At 45.6% G+C, this 19,590-nt stretch overlaps 1 protein-coding gene across 3 annotated transcripts; it reads left to right on the top strand.

Annotated features, from left to right (window-relative positions):
- Nucleotides 1-553: 553 nt before the first annotated feature.
- Nucleotides 554-17,284, top strand: LOC120709333 (abscisic stress-ripening protein 5-like). 3 transcript variants are annotated; one of them, XR_005689642.1, is made up of 3 exons: nt 554-999; nt 1,125-1,427; nt 17,100-17,284. XR_005689642.1 is itself a non-coding variant. In XM_039994949.1 (2 exons), exons 1-2 carry the CDS (start codon nt 670-672, stop codon nt 1,308-1,310), a joined length of 516 nt encoding a protein of 171 aa, XP_039850883.1. In that variant the 5' UTR covers nt 554-669; the 3' UTR covers nt 1,311-1,525. The 3 variants fall into 3 exon arrangements, 1 of the variants encoding a protein (XP_039850883.1); XR_005689641.1 differs by having other exon boundaries at nt 1,125-1,424; nt 17,097-17,284; XM_039994949.1 differs by lacking the exon at nt 17,100-17,284 and having other exon boundaries at nt 1,125-1,525.
- The last annotated feature ends 2,306 nt before the right edge of the window (nt 17,285-19,590 follow it).

Below are 19,590 nucleotides of genomic sequence, written 5' to 3' on the forward strand. Positions count from 1 at the left end.
AAACAACGCGCATTGGAATCTTCATACCTTCACTTATCACCCCTATAAACTATATCTATCTTAGTGAGAATGCAGTAAATTACACCAACTTTTTTAATGTCAATATTCCTTTGAAAAAATTGTGTGAACATGGAAATCGGTCACAATTCCACTAGAGTTTAAATTCCACGAAACAACACTACTCTTGTTCTGTATAATAACCTGCTGAGTTATCAAAAAATATTTTTCTCTTAATGAAATATGTGCTCAAGCATGGTTATGATAACGTCGTAAAAAATTGCTATGTTCGAAATTCGGGTTTCCCTGGTTTTAGAGGTCCCTTCTGTGTGATAGATCATACAAGGACGAAAAAAAACTGGAGCATTGCTGGAAGCATCAGATTCAGGCGTTGTCACAATCTCCCACGAATCCGCAATCCAGGGCTTTCTTTCATTTCAAAAAAACAGTTGATCATCAAATAATTTCACAAACAGAGGCCATATATCATGAAATCGTGGCATGCATGTCATGTAGTGTGCCTCACCTCATCATCGCTCGCCCTATAAATAGGGGGCGCTCCGGCCAGGCATTTGCTGCAACCAAGCTAAGCATCATCAACCCCTTATTAGCTTATTATTGGTTGTGGAGGCAACAACCCAACAACAACAAGAACCAAGGCCGCCGATCGACATGGCTGACTACTACGGCGGCCGGACCATGTACTCCAAGACCGACGAGTGCTACGACGCCGGCAGGCACGGCAGCCGGAGGGTGTACTCCCACACCGACGAGTGCTACGACGACGTGGACCGCAGGAGGCCGGGGGCCTACGCCGACGACTGCTACAACGGCGCCGGCTACGGCGGCGCCAGGCAGGCCGCCGTCTACTCCGACGAGTACTCCCGCGGCGGCTACGGCTACGGCGGCGAGCAGGAGCACTTCAAGAGGGAGGAGAGGGAGCACAAGCACAAAGAGCGCCTCGGCGAGATAGGCGCCCTCGCCGGCGGCGCCTTCGCACTGGTACCGTGCCGTACCGTATATTATATATATATATATATATATGCAAAACGAGGAGTAGTAATATTTATATATATATACTCGATCATTAACCAATATATATATCTATATGCTACGGTTGGGTGCAGTACGAGGGTCACCGTGCGAAGAAGGACCCGGAGCACGCGCAGAGGCACAAGATGGAGGCGGGCGTGGCGACGGCGGCGGCGCTGGGTGCCGGCGGCTACGCGTACCACGAGCACCGCGAGCAGAAGGAGGCCCGCTACGAGGGCAAGGACCACAGCAGGGTGCCGCACGGCTACTACTGCAACTAACTCATCATTATATTACTAGCTACTTGGATCGATCGAGTCATGCATGCATCGACGAGATGAATAATGGACGACCACGATGACGTACGGGCGTGCAAGTACTAGTAAATAAGAGCAGATGTGACGACTTGCTGCTTGTGTGTTGCTCGCTACACTACATATTAATGATATACTACTGCTAATTACTATATTGCAATAATAATCACTACTAGAAAACAGGCCTTCAGCACCGGCTGAGAAGGACCTAAGGTACCGGTTTCCCAATCGGTGCCCCGCAATCGAGACCATTGGCTTGGGTCTAAAACACCGGGTATTTAACCCGGTGCCTTAGGCACCTATTGGTACCGGTTGGAAAGTCCAACAGATACCAAAGAGGCTGCAACGCTGACGCAAGGTGGCAGCGCCTTTGGTACCGGTTGGTCTTTCCAACCGGTACCAATGAACTTTTCTCTTTTTTTTTCTCTCAAATCCAGTTTTGTTTTTATATTTATTACTATTTATTCTTTTATAATTGCTAAACGCACTCAAGCTCTACAGTACTATACGTTCATTGGCCGTTCGTGTTCGTTTTCAGAGAATATTTGAAACTAACTAAAAGTGAAATGCGAGCATATAATTAAGCTAATTAGATGAACTAATATATTTACAAATTTACAAACATCAAGGCATAATGTTTAAAAATATTTACAAATATACAAGTCATGTTTGTAGTCCAACTACTGGTCCCCTCAGGAGGTCGATGGAAGTCCTCTATGGATGTGATCGTCGTGGTAGAACTCGCCTCTAGGATCCAAGATCTCGTTCAAAATGAATCCGGCGAGCTGCTCGCACACGGCGTTGATCCGATCAGTAGAGTAGTATTCATCCCCCATTTGAGACATCTATCATTTAGGAAAAAATGATTAACATCATGTGCGTTAGTACAATTATGAAAATATACTAGTGAACGGTTTGGACGTACTCTCGTGTCTTCATCAGTAGCCTCCCCGCATGAAGTCATGATGTGTAAGTAGTCGCATACATAGTACCCGCACCAATCAGTTCCTTGTTGTTGTCTCGCACACTTAAGGAGAATCAAATAAATTACTCAATTTAGAATAATTTGGGATTATATACTTAACTAGACAAATCTTTATGAATCAACATACCGGATAATCCATGTTAACGTTCAGTTCAGGCCTCCATTGACCACGTCCTTTGTTATTTTTCACAAATTTTTTCCAAACCCTGCGCTCAAAGTTAAGTTTGATATTCAAGAATTGTTATTAACAGAAAAAGGATTTGATTGTGCAAACTGAACTTACCTGTTCAAGGGGTCTAGGATATGTTGGATTGCGGACTTTGGATTTCTCATTGAGTCAAAGACTATAAGATTGCCGGTCTCTACGGAAAGGATGAGTAAAATCCAATGATAACTGTAGATATAGATAGGATATATATATACATGCTTAGATGACTTAGTATTTATTTAGTAATACAACAGAAGATTGAGTCGACCAAGGATTACCCAAAGTTGTATGGTATGAATATATATGATTTGTAATTTTGCCTAGTCAATGAATCATACATGTTTTGGCATGTTTCCTTTTAATTTTCGTTGAGCACTTTCTGGTTGACTAGCAAAGGAGACATGAAGTCGATCTGATGGTGCCATCCATGTTTTCAGCTTCTTTGGGTCTCCTGTCTAAACGATACAATAGAAAATTTATAATGCACACATATAATTATGTTCTTGTTAACAAAAAGTATTAATGTAGAGGTAAGTGATACTTACAAAACCCAAATGGTGATGATAGAGGCGTCGAAGGCTTGTCGATGGTAAATGTGATATAAATTTTCGAAGTACACCCATAAGTCGTCCTCCCCGCGTAAGAAATCATGGTCACGATACTTGACTCCAAACATTTTCCCTTCGTCATTCGACATTCGCAGGTACCATCTATGCAAATTGAACATCTGCGTGCCTAGACTTTTCTCCTCTTCCACAGTGACAAAAGGTTTTCCATGCTGGAATGGAGTAAGAATGGGAGTGACAGGGATTTCCGCCTCCACTTGCCCCGTTGCCTCCTCTAGCGTTAATCCAGTTTCAGAAAGAAATATCGCGGCCTGTAGGTCCGCCTGGAGTTGTACGTCCGTCGGGTGTAGGAGTGACAACCCTGGCACCCGGAGGGGCTCGAGTTCTTTTTGTTGTGTGCCAAGCTGAGGAATGGTCTTGCCACATTTTTTTCTTCAGATTTCTCACGTTGTGTGTCTTTGTCAGAGTACGATCATAGTCCGAGGGTAAGCTTTTCGGTTTTGGTGGGTTGTCTAGGTTTGCGAGAAGCTTTTTCCCTAGTTCTAGAGGTACCTTTTCCCTCGGCGGGGGACTTTAGGCTTCAATTGTTCTTTTATATATCGAGTAGTCTCCTCTTCCAACTCCTCAGCGGTTTTCTTGTAGGTTATTTTTCTTTCGACCATTTTCTGCTTCTTCTTTGAGGGTCCAGCCGCTGGGAGGGATGTTGTCTTTTTCTTTCCTTTTTCTGGTGCAGGAGGAGTTGGAGTACTCGTGGCCCTTTGCGCCGGCGGAGACGATGGTGAAGGAGGTGGTTGTGGGGACGACGGTGAGGGAGGACGCGGAGACGGTCGAACGGTCTGCACGGGAGCCATTGTGCTTGCAGTAAGTTTGATGTCGGCCTTGCGCCATAGAATGATCCCGTGCAGTGTGTATCCCAATGTCTTCTCTCCATCCCCTCCAACGAAGTCGAGCTCAAGATCCTCATTGTTTCCAACTATCTGCTCGACTGTGACGGAGGTGTAGTCAGGGGGTATCGGCCTTCCATGAATTGTAGTAGAAGGATTGAGGGGCAGGGCTGACCCGTATGCGAAATGAATGGATATATTTCTTGCTCGCACATGAAGCTCGCACGGTGTCGGCATGGTGACATCATCCACTGGATACCTCTTGTCATCTACCGTCGTTGGCTCAATCTGGGGTTGCTGTTCCTCTTGTACGTCGGGCGCCGCCGTGGATGCACAGCTGCTGCGTCGCTGAGAGGCCGGGCTTATCACAGCATCCGGGTGCGAACCAGTAGTGCCCCTTTGGCTCAGAGCTAGCTGCACTGCCTCATTGACCCTGGCGTCCATCTGAGATTCCAAGGACGCAACCCTCCTGTTCATCTCTTCTTGTATGGCACAAAATTTCTCTTCCTGTTCGGCTTTGCTCTTTCAGTGAGTCTTGTAAGAGGAATCTCCGGCCCAAGCAACTTTCCATGGGACCACACCGATGCCGCGGGCTCGTCCAGGGTGTTCCGGATTCTTTAATGCCCTTGTCAGCTCATCATTCTCCCTTTGAGGCTGGAATGTTCCTTGTTGGGTCTCATCTATTGCAGCGACTAGATCACGGGACACTTCTTGCATATGGTCGGGCACGACCAAACTTCCATCCAACTGGTTTAGTGTCACGCCATTAGCAAATAACCACCACTTGGATCTATCCGGCCAATCCCAAGTCGTCGGCCTGATGCCTCTATCCATAAGGTCCTACTCCATCTTCTTCCATTTTTTAACTGACTTCTTGTACCCGGCAGCCCCAAGGTGGTGGCTGTACTTCTTATTTGCTGTATTCACCTTGGCCTGTTCGGATTTGTCTTGGGCTTCCTCTGATAGTTTGTATTATTTGAACTCCTCCCAGTATGGTTTAACCTGAGGAAGATCGTCCCAGTTCGGCTCCTTATCCTTCTTGATGTAATTGATGTACAACTTCTTCTTGAAAGTTGCAAAGGCAAGGGCCATCTTTTTCAAGGCACATTTCTTCACAAGTTCTTGGTCAACTCCTTCAGGAAGAGTGAACATATCCTTGAGTTCTACCCACAGCATTTCCTTCTGATGTGCAGGCACGGCGTGTTGCTGTTCTTTGGGTTTGCTCGTTTTCCATAGTCTTGTGGTGATCAGAATTCTTGCCCGAACAATAACCCCACATTGGTTGACAAATTTTGTGCTAGCAGCCTCTGGAGCACTTGGACAGCCCTCTGCGTCCACTTCTGTGACGACCTGTCTTCCCTCCATTTTCTTGGTTGGTAGGCATCTCCCTTTTGACTAGCTCAATGAAGTTGATGCGGAGGTCGACTAAATTACAGAAAAGATATGTTAATCATAAAACTAATCTACCAAAGTCACCATGCATATAGTTTTAAGATTCATACAGGAACATGCTGCTGTTGATTGGGCGGCGACGCAAAGTCATCATCTTCTTCATCGGCATCTCCAGACATATTCAGGAACGAATCAGCTATCCGAGCATCTTCTTTAGTGATTGGCTGGGTGGTGTTGGCTCTCGTATCTTCATTTATTGCGTCCAACATGTATTGCTTGGCGACCTTGTCATCACCGAAGGGGTCCATCCTTAACTGAAACCATAAAAATGTGTTAGAGTATGTGTCCATCCTTAAATGATGTAGGAGAATTCAATTCTTTGAACGAATATGCGTGTTTGAGAGAGAGAGAGTGTGTGTGTCTATGTTAGAGGGACATAGAGAGAGAGAGTTAGTGAGTGTGTGTGTGAGTCAGTGTGTGTGTGTGGGTGTGTGTGTCTGTGTGTTTGTGTGTTAGTGGGATAGAGAAAGAGAGAGAGAGAGTTAGTGTGTGTGAGTCAGTGTGTGAGTGTGTGTGAGTGAGTGAGTGTGTTTGTGTGTCAAGGGTCGAGGGTCGATACTTTATATAAATGTGTTAGAGTGTGTTAGGGTGTGTTTGTGTGTGTGTTAGAGTGTGTGTGTGTGTGTGTCTGTGTGTGTGTGTGAGTGTGTGTGTGTGTGTGTCGATACTTTATACAATTGTGTTAAAGTGTGAGTGTGTGTGTGTGTGTGTGTGTGTTAGAGTCTATTAGACAGTGTGTGTGTGTGTGTGTATGTGTGTGTGTGTGTGTGTGTTAGTGGGAGTGGGAGTGTGTGTGTGTGTGTGTGTGTGTGTGTGTCGTGGAACGGGGTCGAGGAACCAGGTCGAGGAACGGGGTTGAGGGTCGAGGTCTAGGGTTGAGGGTCAAGGTCGAGAGTCGAGGGACGGTGTAACACCCCTGTGTTAATCGTGCTCGCTAATCAAGTGTTTAATCGCTAATCATGGCTTAAACGCGTCATTAGCATCAATCGTGTTCGCTTAGTAAACATTGTTTTAGCCGTGTTCGTCTACGTTTTTCTCCTTGATCCGAGCTTCAAATCAACTTTCGCCCAAAACGAAAGTTGTAGATCTTCTCTTCCTCTACAACTTTTATTTTGGCCAAATTTCAAGTTTCTATATCAAAGTTTGAGTTTAGGATGGTCAAACGCGAGCCAAATTCGGTCCAAAATTCATTGAACTCTACTGTTTGGCTACTGTGCTCGCCACGGTGTCACCCTCCACCCATACCGGCGACTGTGGCCGACGGCGAGTCCCTCCACGCGTCGGCCATCGTGACGATCGACTACCGAGCGAGCTCGAGCTTATCCGGTCGCGGTGCCGTTTTCGTTTTCCTCCCTTCCATCCTCTTCTCCTTCCTCGGAGCACGTCGAGCCGACGCGAGCAGAGCTCGTCGCACCGGCCACTCCTCGCTGCCTCGTCTCAACTCCTCGCACCCCCAACCTCCCTCGCCTCGCCCCGCACCCACGCCGCACCGCTCCGACCTCGATTAGGCCGTTAACCGGCCGGAATCGGGCCGCCGCCGCCATCCGCCATCGTCGTCCGCCCCCGAAGCTTCGCCTCGCCGTTGAACTTCCCTCTCCAGCCGTCCTCCGACCGATTCGAGCCCGCGGTGAGCATCCCCGCAAGCTCCTCCTACTCCCCGGCCTCTTTTCCCCTTGATTCCGCGGCCGCCGGCGTCGGAACGCCACCTCGCCGCCGTGGCCGCCACGCGCCACCACCGGCGCACCCCGCGGGGCCCCCTCTTGCTCGTGACCGCACGCCACGCCGCGCGCCCCGGGACCCCCGGGCTTCCCTGGACACGAGCCTGCCCCTCTCCCCGCCGTCCTTCACCCCGCCAGCGAGGACACCGCGCGCCGCCGTCGCCCCTGCCATGGCGCCGCCATGGGTCGCCTGCGTGCGCCCCTGCGCCACCCCTGGAGCGTGCCCTGCTCCGCCGGTCCGCCCCTGCGTGTGTTGCATTTCATTGCATCATTTCATGAGTCTCATGCATGTCATATTTTTATTCGTATATATGCTAAAACCGAAGTCGCCTACGAGCTGATTGCCGAGCCTGTCCAGGAGCCTTCCGCAGGAGAACCGCAGCCAGGAGAAGTCATTGATCAAGCTCCCAAAAAAATCACTAACCCTACTGACCTGCAAGGCAAGCCCCGGAGCATAACCCCTACTTCAGTATTCAATGTTATTATTTAAGTATTGTGCATTAAGTTTTCTAGGAATTGAATGAAACCCTAGTATTCATGTCTCTCCCTAGGTACCTATGAGTCTCTACTAGTGTACAGGTCGTTAGTACTGTAATGCTTAATTAGGATTCGGTAGAAGTCGAGTGATTCCTGTCACTCGCGAGATATAGGTCCTTGTCACTTATGAAAGGGTTGTCAGAGAATGAATCTTTGGGAAAGAAAGGAAAAATGGAGACCGGGCGGAGATGAATTTGGTTATGGATATGGAAAGTATGGAAAGTGAGTCTCCACCTGTGTCGATTAAGGATCGTACCGTTGTTGGCACTACTGATCGAGGATTGAACAGTACTAACCACATGCCAGAAGTAGGAGGTAGTCGAAACCGGTAAGCTGTGTACCGCTTTACAACGATACTTTGAATCCCTACCTGCTACGCTGGGCGTGGGAGTTGGTGGGTGTTGGATGGATGTCACCTTCGAGTTCTCTGGGAGTTCGCCGTGAGGGGCCCAACACCTGGGTTTTAGCAGGCGCGATTCAGATGTCGTGGTAACATGGAAACAGTTGATGCGTGTGGCCCGATGGGGTTTACATGTGTCGTGTTGGTTAGGTCTACCTTGCAAGGTTAAATCGAATCGATTCGCCGTGACTTGCGGATATGAGAACCTGGATCTCTCTATCACATCGTAGTAAATGATGGAATTGGAAATGGAAAGTTGAGAATATGAGGTATGGTTGTGGTACTCTGAAAATATAATGTGATTAACCATGCGTGCTCTAGATGTACAGGCAAATCTAGTCGGTATTTGTATAATAAACTTGAGCTAAAATACTGAAAGTAAGGATCCATTATTAGTAGCTTTTCAGCAAAATAACTCCAGAGCCAAATAGCTTTGCATGTCTAGGAGTCAGCTAAGTATATACCATAGTCGGGTAAGACTTGCTGAGTATTAGTATACTCAGGGTTGTTGTTGTAACCCCTTTGAGTAGGTTGTGTCTCCGCTGACTTCGAGGAGGTCTGTGCATCCTGGGTTGGACAACCACTTCCTCCTGGGTGGACTGTCGAGTGGGTCCCGTCTTCTCCGTGAAGGTCGGGCAGATCGGCATCACATCGGTGGGCAGGATGTGGCGCTCACCTTGTACCGTCGTCGTGGTTATCGTAGTGTATTTCGAACTCAGTTTTTTTAAACTTTCGCTGTGTATTTAAACTCTGTAGTTTGTTTTCAAACCTTTTAGGTAAAACCTGTATTGTAAATTATTTGAGTATTTCTGTATGCTTGTATCATCTATGCTCGTCTTCGTACGGGTCTACTAGTGCAATTGTGATCCTAGAGTACAATAGTTTAATCGGGATTTACCCGACAGCCTGTCAGATTACACCGTTTTAAGTGCACTGTAACTTGATTAAGTATTAAGATGATGGTTAGTGCATTTAAGCCGGTTTAGTTTAGGCGGTGCTGCTACAGACGGGGTTGAGAGTCGAGATCCAGGGTCGAGGTCGAGAGTCGAGGGACGGCGAATGCGTGAGTGAGTTAGAGAGCGAATACGAACAGGTTTGAGCTTGAGAATTAATTTAAATCAATCTAAATTACAAATGCAATACATGTAATCAAAAATTATACATAAAATTATCACTCGTCGTCGTTACTCGTCATTACTCGTCGTCGTCATTACTCATTGTTGTCGTCATTACTCGTCGTCGTCATTACATTATACAGTGAAATACATGTCGTCGTCGTCTAACCATTAAATACATGATTAAATAAAATCTTTCAATGACACAATTATACACTACATAAGACATAATAATAGAAATAACTAAATTCTCTCTAAATTGTCTCTCTAAATTCTCTTCATTTCCTTCTATATATGAAATAACTAAATTCTAGATAATATCAAATAATGGCAAAAAAATAATGACTACATTCTCTCTAACTAAATTCTCTCCATTTCCTTCTCTAACTAAATTCTCTAACTAATTCTTTTTAATTCTCTAATTCTCTCTATTTGTCTACTAAATCTCTCTAATTGTCCACTAATTCTCTACTAATTCTCTAATAATTCTCCGTAATTCTCTACTTTGATCTCTCTAATTCTCTTCCAAATCACTAATAATTCTCCCTAATTCTCAAATTCTCTACCAAATCACTAATAATTCTATCCTAATTATCTTCTAATTGTCATAAAACTAAAAAAAAGGGCGGTGGCGCTCTGGCGGCCTGGCCGGCCGACCTGCACTTACGGCGAGAAGGGGCGGCAGTAGTCCAAGGGACGGCGGCGTCAAGGCGGCATCGACACGGCGAGGGGGCCGCGGCAACCGAAGGGGCGCCGGCGTCGAGGCGGCCGGCGTCGAGGAGGCGCGCAGGGGAGGCCGGCGTCGAGGAGGCGCGCAGATAAGGCGCCAAAGGGAATGGCGGCGGCGCACCGGGGTTCGGCGTCGAGGGGTCGTTGAGGAAGCCGGAGAGGTCAAGGCGAGGCGGCGGAGCGCGCGGGGCGGCGGCGGAGGACGATCGGCGTGGTGCGTGGAAGGAAGAAGTGAGGAAGAAGACAAGAAACCAGGCACAACCTTATATACACCGAAGGCCTTAGGCACCGGGTGATAATTTCAGCCGGTGCCTTTGAGGGGCTAAGGCACCGGTTTGTAACCCACCCGGTGTCTTAGGTAACCCAAAGGCACCGGGTGATAATTCCACCCGGGACCTTAGAGCTACAACGGGCGGGAGTTGAAAAGTGCCTAAGGCACCGGTTAGTAACAAAAAAACCAGTGCCTAAGGCTGCTAAAATATTTATACTTTAAAGCTTTTGCCGCCAAACCTACCGAGAGCACCGTGTAACGCAGTGGTAACCCTAAGTTTTCTAATCGCAGAGGCCCGAGTTCGACTCCCGCGCGCCACTTTTTTTTTTGCCAAAAATTTGGTACCGGTTCAAACCTTCAACCGGTGCCAATAGGTTATTTACAAAATCGATTAATTGAATAGTAAATCTTTTCATTGTATAACTAATCATATTAATTGCATAATAAATTATAATAAATTAAATAGTTGCATAATAAATCATTTAAATGCATAATAATTTTAATTACTACATAATGAATCATTTAGGTGCATAACTAATTATTTTAATTGCATAATAAAATATAATAAATCAAATAATTTCATAATAAATCATTTAAATGCACAATAATTTTAATTACCACATAATAAATCATTTAGGTGCATAACTAATTATTTAAATTGCATAATAAATCAAATAATTGCATAATAAATCATTTAAATGTACAATAATTTTAATTACTACATAATAAATCATTTAGGCGCATAACTAATTATTTTAATTGCATAATAAATCAAATAATTGCATAATAAATTGTTTAAATGCACAATAATTCTAATTACTACATGATAAATCATTTAGGTGCATAACTAATCATTTTAATTGCATAATAAATCAAATAATTGCATAATAAATCATTTAATTACCCAATAAATCAATTCATTGCATAAGAAATCTGATAATGTTCATAGAAAATATTACAAGACATAATCATTCAACTAAGGGAATATTAACGATGGTTCACTTTACAATCGTCCCTTCATTATGATCATGACGTGCGTACGGAGCCTCCTCTTCGGCTAAAAGAATACTTGTGTCAACATCCACTGCGAACGGAGTCATATCTTCAACTTTATTGTATTCTTCTTCATCTGTGACATCATCGACTCCCACAATTTTCCTTTTTCCTGCCAGAACAATATGGTGCTTTGGCTCATCTCCGGCACCTACAAAACTTGGTTTATTCCTGGACTTGTCCTTTCTCAGTTTGCTAGACATGTGTAAGGATCACTGGGGTGTCCAACCCTAGAGGGGGAGGGGGTGAATAGGGTCGCTAATCGCTTTCTATCCTAGGGCTCAATCTATTTGCATGAGATAAACCTAACACATCCTACACATGCTAGTTATGACTAAGGTTTATCTATGCTACTCTCTACTTACCCCTAAAAGACTTGCAACTTATAACCAATCCTAATCAAACTAACTAGGAAAATAAAGGCACGCAAGATAGAGTAAATGCGGAAACATAATACGATAAGTAAAGAGGTAAGGGAGAGAATATGCAAACTCCCGTGAAGACACTAAGACACACGATTTAACGTGGTTCGGTTAGGACACCAAGTCCCTCCCTACGTCCACGGCCACTTGTCCAACACGAACAAGTGTGATGACAAGTCTCTTCGCTTGATCACCGTCTTGCGTTCGCCACCAAGACTTTCGGCAAGCAAAGGCTAAGTGGCGCCAAGTCACCAAGACAAGACCACCGTCACCGTCTCTCTCAAAGCGTCACCAATGGCACCGTCTTCACTATTGGAGCTTCTCACCAAGAGGGGTCTCCTTCCCCGCACAAAGTGTCGTTGTCGCTCCACACCAAGTCGGAGAGTCACACGATGAGTACACGGTTGCTTGCCGCAGCAAGACTTTGCTCAAGGGAGCTCTCGCAAGAACTAATCCCTATACAAGTGCACAAAGCACTCTCTCAAAGCTTCTCACAAGCTAGATATGACACTAAGCTTTGCTAGGATGGTTGGAGATGTTAGTTTGCTTGGGCAACACTTCTTTCAACTTTTCTGGTGTCCAGCCTTATGCAGCAACCGGCCTTGGGGGTATATATAGCCCACACACCCCAAAAGAGCCGTTGGAAAAGTGGCTGACAAAAAGCGCTATCACCAGTTAAACCGATGATCCACTTTGTGTCATCACCGATTTAACCGGTTAGCACTTTTTTCCAACTAGCCGTTATACTTCAACGGCTACCTTAATCAACCGACGTAATCAACCGGTGAATATATCTTCATCGCCAGTTTTAACCGGTGCATGTAACTATCCCAGAGTTCCCGAAAACCAACTCTCTGGACAACTACACCGACGTTCACTTTGCCTTGATCGCCGGTTTAACCGGTGCCTGTAAAACTCCTGCTGCTTCTTTGGACTCCAAGTCCATTACACCGGTGAGTGTAAAACACCCAACGCCAGTTAATCCGGTGTCAAACCCTAACTCGCAGCTTCTGTGTTCATTGCACCGATGAGTGCAATTTGCTCATCATCGGTTTAACCAATGATAGCAAATTGTCTTCGTTTTGATATTTTCGACTTGGATTTCTTCACGGTCTCTTCAATTCTTGTCCTTTGGACCGAAGATGAGCAAATTGCACCGTAGGTGCGGCCCTTCGGGCCTATCTACGCCTATTTTCTTTTTATCATCACTTGAACCTAAAAGCCTGAGAATGGTCATCTTAACAATCATATTAGTCCAAGTGTTATGTTGTCTATATCAATCAACAAAACATTATATTGAAATATGGCATGAGAGGCCATTTTCACTACAACATGTCCTGCACATAGAAAACTTGAGTGACATCTTTAGCTAGGATGAATGGTTCGTCTCGATAGCCAAGATATTTGAGGTCTACCGTTGTCATTCCGTACTCGTCGATATCGACACCCTTTCCTGTGAGTTTAACCCATTGACAACGAAATAGAGGTATCTTCAACGGCCCATAGTCGAGTTCCCAGATATCTTCAATGTAACCAAAATATGAGTTCATTTGGCCACTAGAGTCGGTGGCATCTATACGGACACCACTATTTTGATTGGTGTTCTTGTTATCTGGGGCTCTTATATAAAATGTGTAACCATTAATTTCATATCCATGGTACATCAGGATTGAATTTGCCGGACCCCTGGCCAGCCAAACTAGCTGCTCATGAATTTGATCGTTGGCCATGACTTCCTTCTGCAACCAGGTGGCGAATGTATCGTTATGATATTTTGTAATCCATGTCTCAGGCTTCAAAGAGTATATGCTTCGCACAATTTGCATGTGCTCCTCCATGTATGGAGCCACCAAGGCTGATTGTTGCAGAACTGTGAGATGTGCTTTGCTCAACGTGGCATGATCTGTGGCATTTACTGATTTTCTTCCAAGGTGCCCTTTCCAATCAGCCGCCCCTCATGACGTGATACTGGAATCCCAATTGGGCAGTGTTCTTCCACATAGTCAACACAAAACTCAATGACCTCCTCTGTGACGTAAACCTTCGCAATGCTTCCTTCTGGACAAGCCCGATTACGAACGTATTTCTTTAGGACTGCAAAGTATCGTTCAAAAGGGAACATATTATGAAGGAAAACAGGACCGAGAATACCAATCTCTTTAACCAGGTGAACTAAAAGATGCGTCATAATATTGAAGAATGATGGAGGAAATATCATTTCAAGACTGACTAAACTTTGGAGAACATCCTCTTGTAGCCTGCTTAAACTCGATGGATCGATTGCCTTCTGAGAAATTATGTTGAGAAAGGCGCATAGCTTTATAATTGTTGCTCGAACATTAGCTGGTAGAATATCTCTAAGTGCAACTGAAATCAATTGCGTCATCAACACGTGACAGTCATGAGACTTTACGTGTGCGAATTTCTTCTCTTCCAAGTTCAGTAGCCTCTTTATATTCGAAGAGTAGCCTGATGGGACATTAATACTGTTCAAACAGTCGAACATACTTTGTTCCTCTTCCTTACTAAGAGTGTAGCACGCAGGACCTAGATAAAGACGTCATTTATCCCTTTTTACTGGATGTAGGGCGGCCCGTTGTTTCATACATTGAAGATCTTGCCGCGTTTCCAATGTATCCTTTGGCATACCGTAGACACCAAGGAAGCCTATAAGGTTCACATAAAGATTTTTTGTTAGGTGCATCACATCAATTGCGCGGCGGACGTCTAAGACTTCCCAATAAGGTAACTCCCAAAAAATACTCTTTTTCTTCCACATAGGTGCACGTCCATGATCACTCTGCACTAATCTGCAGCAGGGTCCTTTTCCAAATACTACTTTTATATCTTTGACCATTTCAAACACCATTTTCCCACAATGGTGCCTAGGCTTGGTACGATGATCTGTCTTTCCATCATAGTGAGCATGCCTCCTCCTTAATGGGTGCTTGATCGGAAGAAATCGACGATGACCCATATACACGATCTTACTATAGTGGTTGAGGTACGTGCTGTCGGTTTCTTCTAAACAATGGGTGCATGCCCTATAACCCTTATTGGATTGTCCGGAGAGGTTACTTAGTGCTAGCTAATCATTGGTGGTTACGAAAAGCAATGCACGAAGATTAAAATGATCCTCTGCGTGTGCATCCCACATACTAACACCCTCCTCTTTCCACTACAATAGAAGATCCTCAATCAGTGGTTTCAGATACACATCTATATCGTTACCGGGTTGCTTCGGGCCGGGAATAAGCATCGGCATCATAATGAATTTCTGCTTCATACACAACCAGGGAGGAAGGTTGTATATATAGAGTGTCACAGGACAGGTCCTATGGCCACTGCTCTGCTCACCGAAAGGATTCATGACATCCGTACTTAATCCGAACCTTATATTCCTCATATCATTTGCAAATGTTGGGAATGTTTTGTCCACTTTTCTCCACTGCGACCCATCAGCGGGGTGTCTCAACATATTGTCTTGCTTACGTTCTTCTTTGTGCCATCGCCTCAATTTAGCATTCGTTTTGTTCATGAACAAACGTTTCAGACGTGGTATTAGAGGGAAATACCACATCACCTTGGCAGGCACCCTCTTCTTGACACGCATCCCCTCAACGTCGCATGGATCACCTCGAGGGATCTTATACCGGCATGCGTTGCATACAGGGCATGAATCCAAATTTTTATACTCACCTCGATATAGGATGCAGTCATTAGGACAAGCATGTATCTTCTGTGCCTCTAATCCTAAAGGACAAACAACTTTTTTTGCCTCGTATGTTGTCGCCGGCAAGGTGTTACCCTCAGGGAGTAAGTTTTTTATAAGTTTCAGCAACTCCTCGAATCCCTTGGCAGACAAACCATTTGATGTCTTCCATTGCAACAATTTCAATGTCGTACCCAACTTCTTTTGGTCTTGTTTGCAATCAGGGTAAAACAATGTTCTATAGTCCTCCAACATACGCTTCAGATCTCTCGATTCCTTTTCTGTTTCGCAACCTTCCTCAGTTCCACGCAGCATTTGACCAAGATCATCTTCTACAACGTATCCTTCAGTATCTTCTTCAGGCTCACCCATTGCAGTGTCATTGAAAAAGGCATTATAATTGGCTGCAAAGTCAGGAATCATGTCATCTTCTTCTACATTATTATCCAACATAATTCCTCTTTCACCATGCTTGGTCCAAATATAGTAGTTCGGCATGAAACCATTATTGAACAAGTGACTGTGGATGGTTCTTGATGGTGAGTAATCCTTCTCATTCTTACAGAATTTGCATGGACAACGAACGAAACCGTCATACTTGTGTTTCTCGGCCGCTTCTATGAATTCATGCACGCTATCAATGAACTCCTTTGAACGCCGGTCGGCCATGTACATCCATTGCCGACTCATCTGGGTCCACAATACATTTATATACATCATTGTAGTGTACAAATAGTTCATTCATACTATCAATTTATAACTAATATTGAATACGCTATTAATAAAACTGAATTACAAAATTATAACGATGCATATGGCCTTCTGACTGCATGACTGTAAAAACTTTGTTTCTCCATATGAAACTTTATATTTTTGTATAAGAAACGACGCATGTGGCCTTCTGGCCTAGCTGAGCTGCGGGTCTTGAATTGGCGCAGCATGCATCTCGAATGTGGAATCTTATAAAGTTTTGGAATTTTGAAGGGAACTAAATAAAGCACCCTTGCATATGTAATTGATAATATTTCCATACAAAATTTGAATTCAAATATATAATTGATAATGCATATAACTATAATAAATAGATAGTATTCACTTATCAAATAAATTGATAAAATATATAAATACAATAATTTGATAGTATTCACATATCAAATAAATTGATAACGCATATAACTACAATAAAATGCTACAACTAAAAATAATTATCATATATATAAACTAAATTAAGTGATAACTGCTTCTAAAAACCAATTGCTAAGTTATGAAAACAAATAACTAACTTTTTTTGAAAAAAACAAAAATTCACCTCCCCTCCCTCACTCAGCTGCCATGAACAGTGAGTTCACGGCAGCTTGGAGAGGGGAGGGGGAGGGGTATTTATAGGCGTGGCTCAAAGGCACCGGTTGGTGCTCAACAACCGGTGGCAAACAATAGGTATAGTCACCGGTTGAAGTTACCAACCGGTGCCTTTGTTGTGGGCACGTGGCGGCACCGGGTCATGGCAAAACCCGGTGACATTGTCCGCCCTTTAGGCACCGGTTTGTGCCATCAACCGGTACACACGCATCAGTACCGGTTGCAAAAGCAGCTAATACCTTTGTCTAGATCTTTGGTCCGTTTTCTAGTAGTGAATGTAAATCACTACTCTGCTGCATGCTTCGGCGGGCAGGCAGGAACGACCCTCTGTGCGTGTGTAACCATCATTATTAATATAATGCAATTATTAAGTTACGCATAGTATAGTATTGTGTATGATCATTATGGAACAAGTCATCTCGATCAGCTCTTTGTTTCTTGTATCGACTGTTGTCGGTGGAATTTTTTTTCACTGTTTAATGTTTACTAGCAAGCATACATGTACGTGCAACACGCACATATTCTTAAAAGATATAGTGAATTTGGTCGGCACCGGAACGGAGCTGCAGACAAAAAATTTGATATTTGACATCTAATTCGCTGGCCTCGCATTTTTTAATCCTCAAAATTCGCAAGTTTTTTTTTAAATATAACCCTCTACCCACGAATTGTTTAGATTTGGAGGACTATTCGGCCCTCTGATCGTATCCATATGTATGGTTCCTTTTCGTCTCCATCTCCACGGCTCCACCTCTTCACCTCTTTATTATGATGAGGCACACAAACAAAAGGTAGTTAAGCAAAATGATCGATCACCATAGTACTTTCTCATCAGTTCCAAATATAATTAAAACGTAAGACACCGTGCACCATGTAACAATAATACATCAGACTGCTATATATATATATATATATCAAGGTTCTAAAAAACGCTAGACGCTAGGCGAACGCTTGCCTATGGTTTAGAGTTTTTTGTGATTAAACGTAGATTGAACATGATTAAACGTGTGTTGTGATTAAAAGACACTGTGATTAAACGCAACGCTTGGCCACCGTTCAGCGTTTAATCAAGATTAAACGACGTTTAAAAATGTTTTTTAGAACACTGATATATATATATATATATATATATATATATATATATATATTTCTCTCAGGCTGTAAGGCACCATGCCACCATGTATACGGTATATATAGTATGTGCATCTTGGCTTAATTATATGCCAAAGAGAGAAAAAAAAAGAGGAACAATTTGTTTGTTTTGAGGAGGAAAATCAAATGTCTGCTAGGAGTAGGACGACGAAGCAAGCAGTAATAATTGGAAACCCGAGAGGGCAAGATGTTTTTTTGAATGGTCACGGGGGCGGAGAGTATCCCCACCCGAATTATATTCAAAAAGTGTGGCAGACCACAGGTCAGAGGCCTCATTTTTAGGGAAAATGAGACAAAACCCACATTGCTCAGTTAATTTGGGAAAACCAGACTAAAACCTCAACAACCACCTATCTAAACTAGGTCTAAACCAATTCTAGAACCCAAGCACATGAGCAAATTTGTGGCATAATCACGAATAGAAAAAACACGCACACCCTATCATAAGGGTGGAAATGTGGCACAACCACGGATAGCTACAAAGCTATTGCCGGCCTTAGGAAGCTAGGGTGGTCGCTTGCGCCGTCTTCCGACGATGTACCGCACCACGGTCCGCTGCAAGCCAAGTCGTCTCGCGAAGTCGTAGCTGCAAGCGCCGTCCATTGACGCTGCCCCATACTGCACTTAGTTGCCGTCGTGGTTCGCTGCAAGCAGCCAGCTGACAACGACGAGACAACCTCTAGCCGCCAGCCAGCCATCAATGTCATATGCTGAGTTGGTTGGTTCTCAAGCAACGACAGCTCCGAGGAGGGGAACGCCGCTCCCGACTGCCACGAGCCACAGCCGCAGGCTGCAACGAAACAGGTTATCCAACGACGACGCTTTCAAGGAAGGAACGACGCCGAGGGCGCCCCGCTGCCCGCCTGAGCGAACTCAGGCAAGGTTTTCACCGAGAGAGACCTGTCAGGGAGAGGAGGGCACCTCGACAACGCCCCCAAGGGGGAACACGGCGTCTACTGAACGTCGTCGCAGCCGGCCCGGCTAGAGGCCGAGCAAGACTTTCGTCTGGCAAATCCCTCATCCCCCAGTCGTCGCAGCACCATGCGCCCTCTGCCGCTGCTGCCGCCATCTCGAGCCGCGGCCACGACCACAGCAGAGGTGGCCGCCGGCCACCATGGCACACGCCCGCGCGCCCACAACGGACACCCCTGTGTGGGGATGCCGCCGCTGGCGCTCATGGGCGTCGGGGACCCCTCAACATGCCTCCGGGCCCGGGGCGCCGGATCCGCCCGCCGGCGACCACGCGCAACCGGCTACGCGCCGCGACGGACGCTCCCGCGTGGTGGAAACCGCCGCCGCCCCGCATAGATCCGGCTAGGGGGTCGCGCTGCCCCGGGCCGCCGCAGCCGCCTCCATGCCTGGCACAAGCCTGCCGTGGTGGTGGTGGGGGCGGGGGGTGGGAGGGGTGCAGATCCGGTTCCCAGGATGCCGGATCCGCAGCCCCGGGCTGCCGCCGCCACCGAGCCCGGCACTCGGCGCAACACGTCGTGCGTGGCCGTGCCTACTCGCAGCACAGGAGAGGCCCCGCCGCCGCCTTCCCCGCAGGTGCACGGGCTTCCGACGCCCTACTCCGGCGGAGTCGAGGTGGAGGGGGAGGTCGGGAGTGGGGGAGCACGGTGGCAGGGGTGGGCGCCGCCCGAGTCGCCCCTCTGTCTATCCTCTCTTTCATTCCGAGAGGGCGAGA

The sequence above is a fragment of the Panicum virgatum genome, chromosome 5K (genome assembly GCF_016808335.1).
Source record: "Panicum virgatum strain AP13 chromosome 5K, P.virgatum_v5, whole genome shotgun sequence".
Lineage (NCBI taxonomy): Eukaryota > Viridiplantae > Streptophyta > Magnoliopsida > Poales > Poaceae > Panicum > Panicum virgatum.

Coding starts and splice junctions, on each gene's coding strand:
- LOC120709333 (XM_039994949.1), top strand. CDS start 670: ATGGCTGACTACTACGGCGGCCGGACCATGTACTCCAAGACCGACGAG. Junction 1,000..1,124: donor CCGGCGGCGCCTTCGCACTG/GTACCGTGCCGT, acceptor GGTTGGGTGCAG/TACGAGGGTCACCGTGCGAA.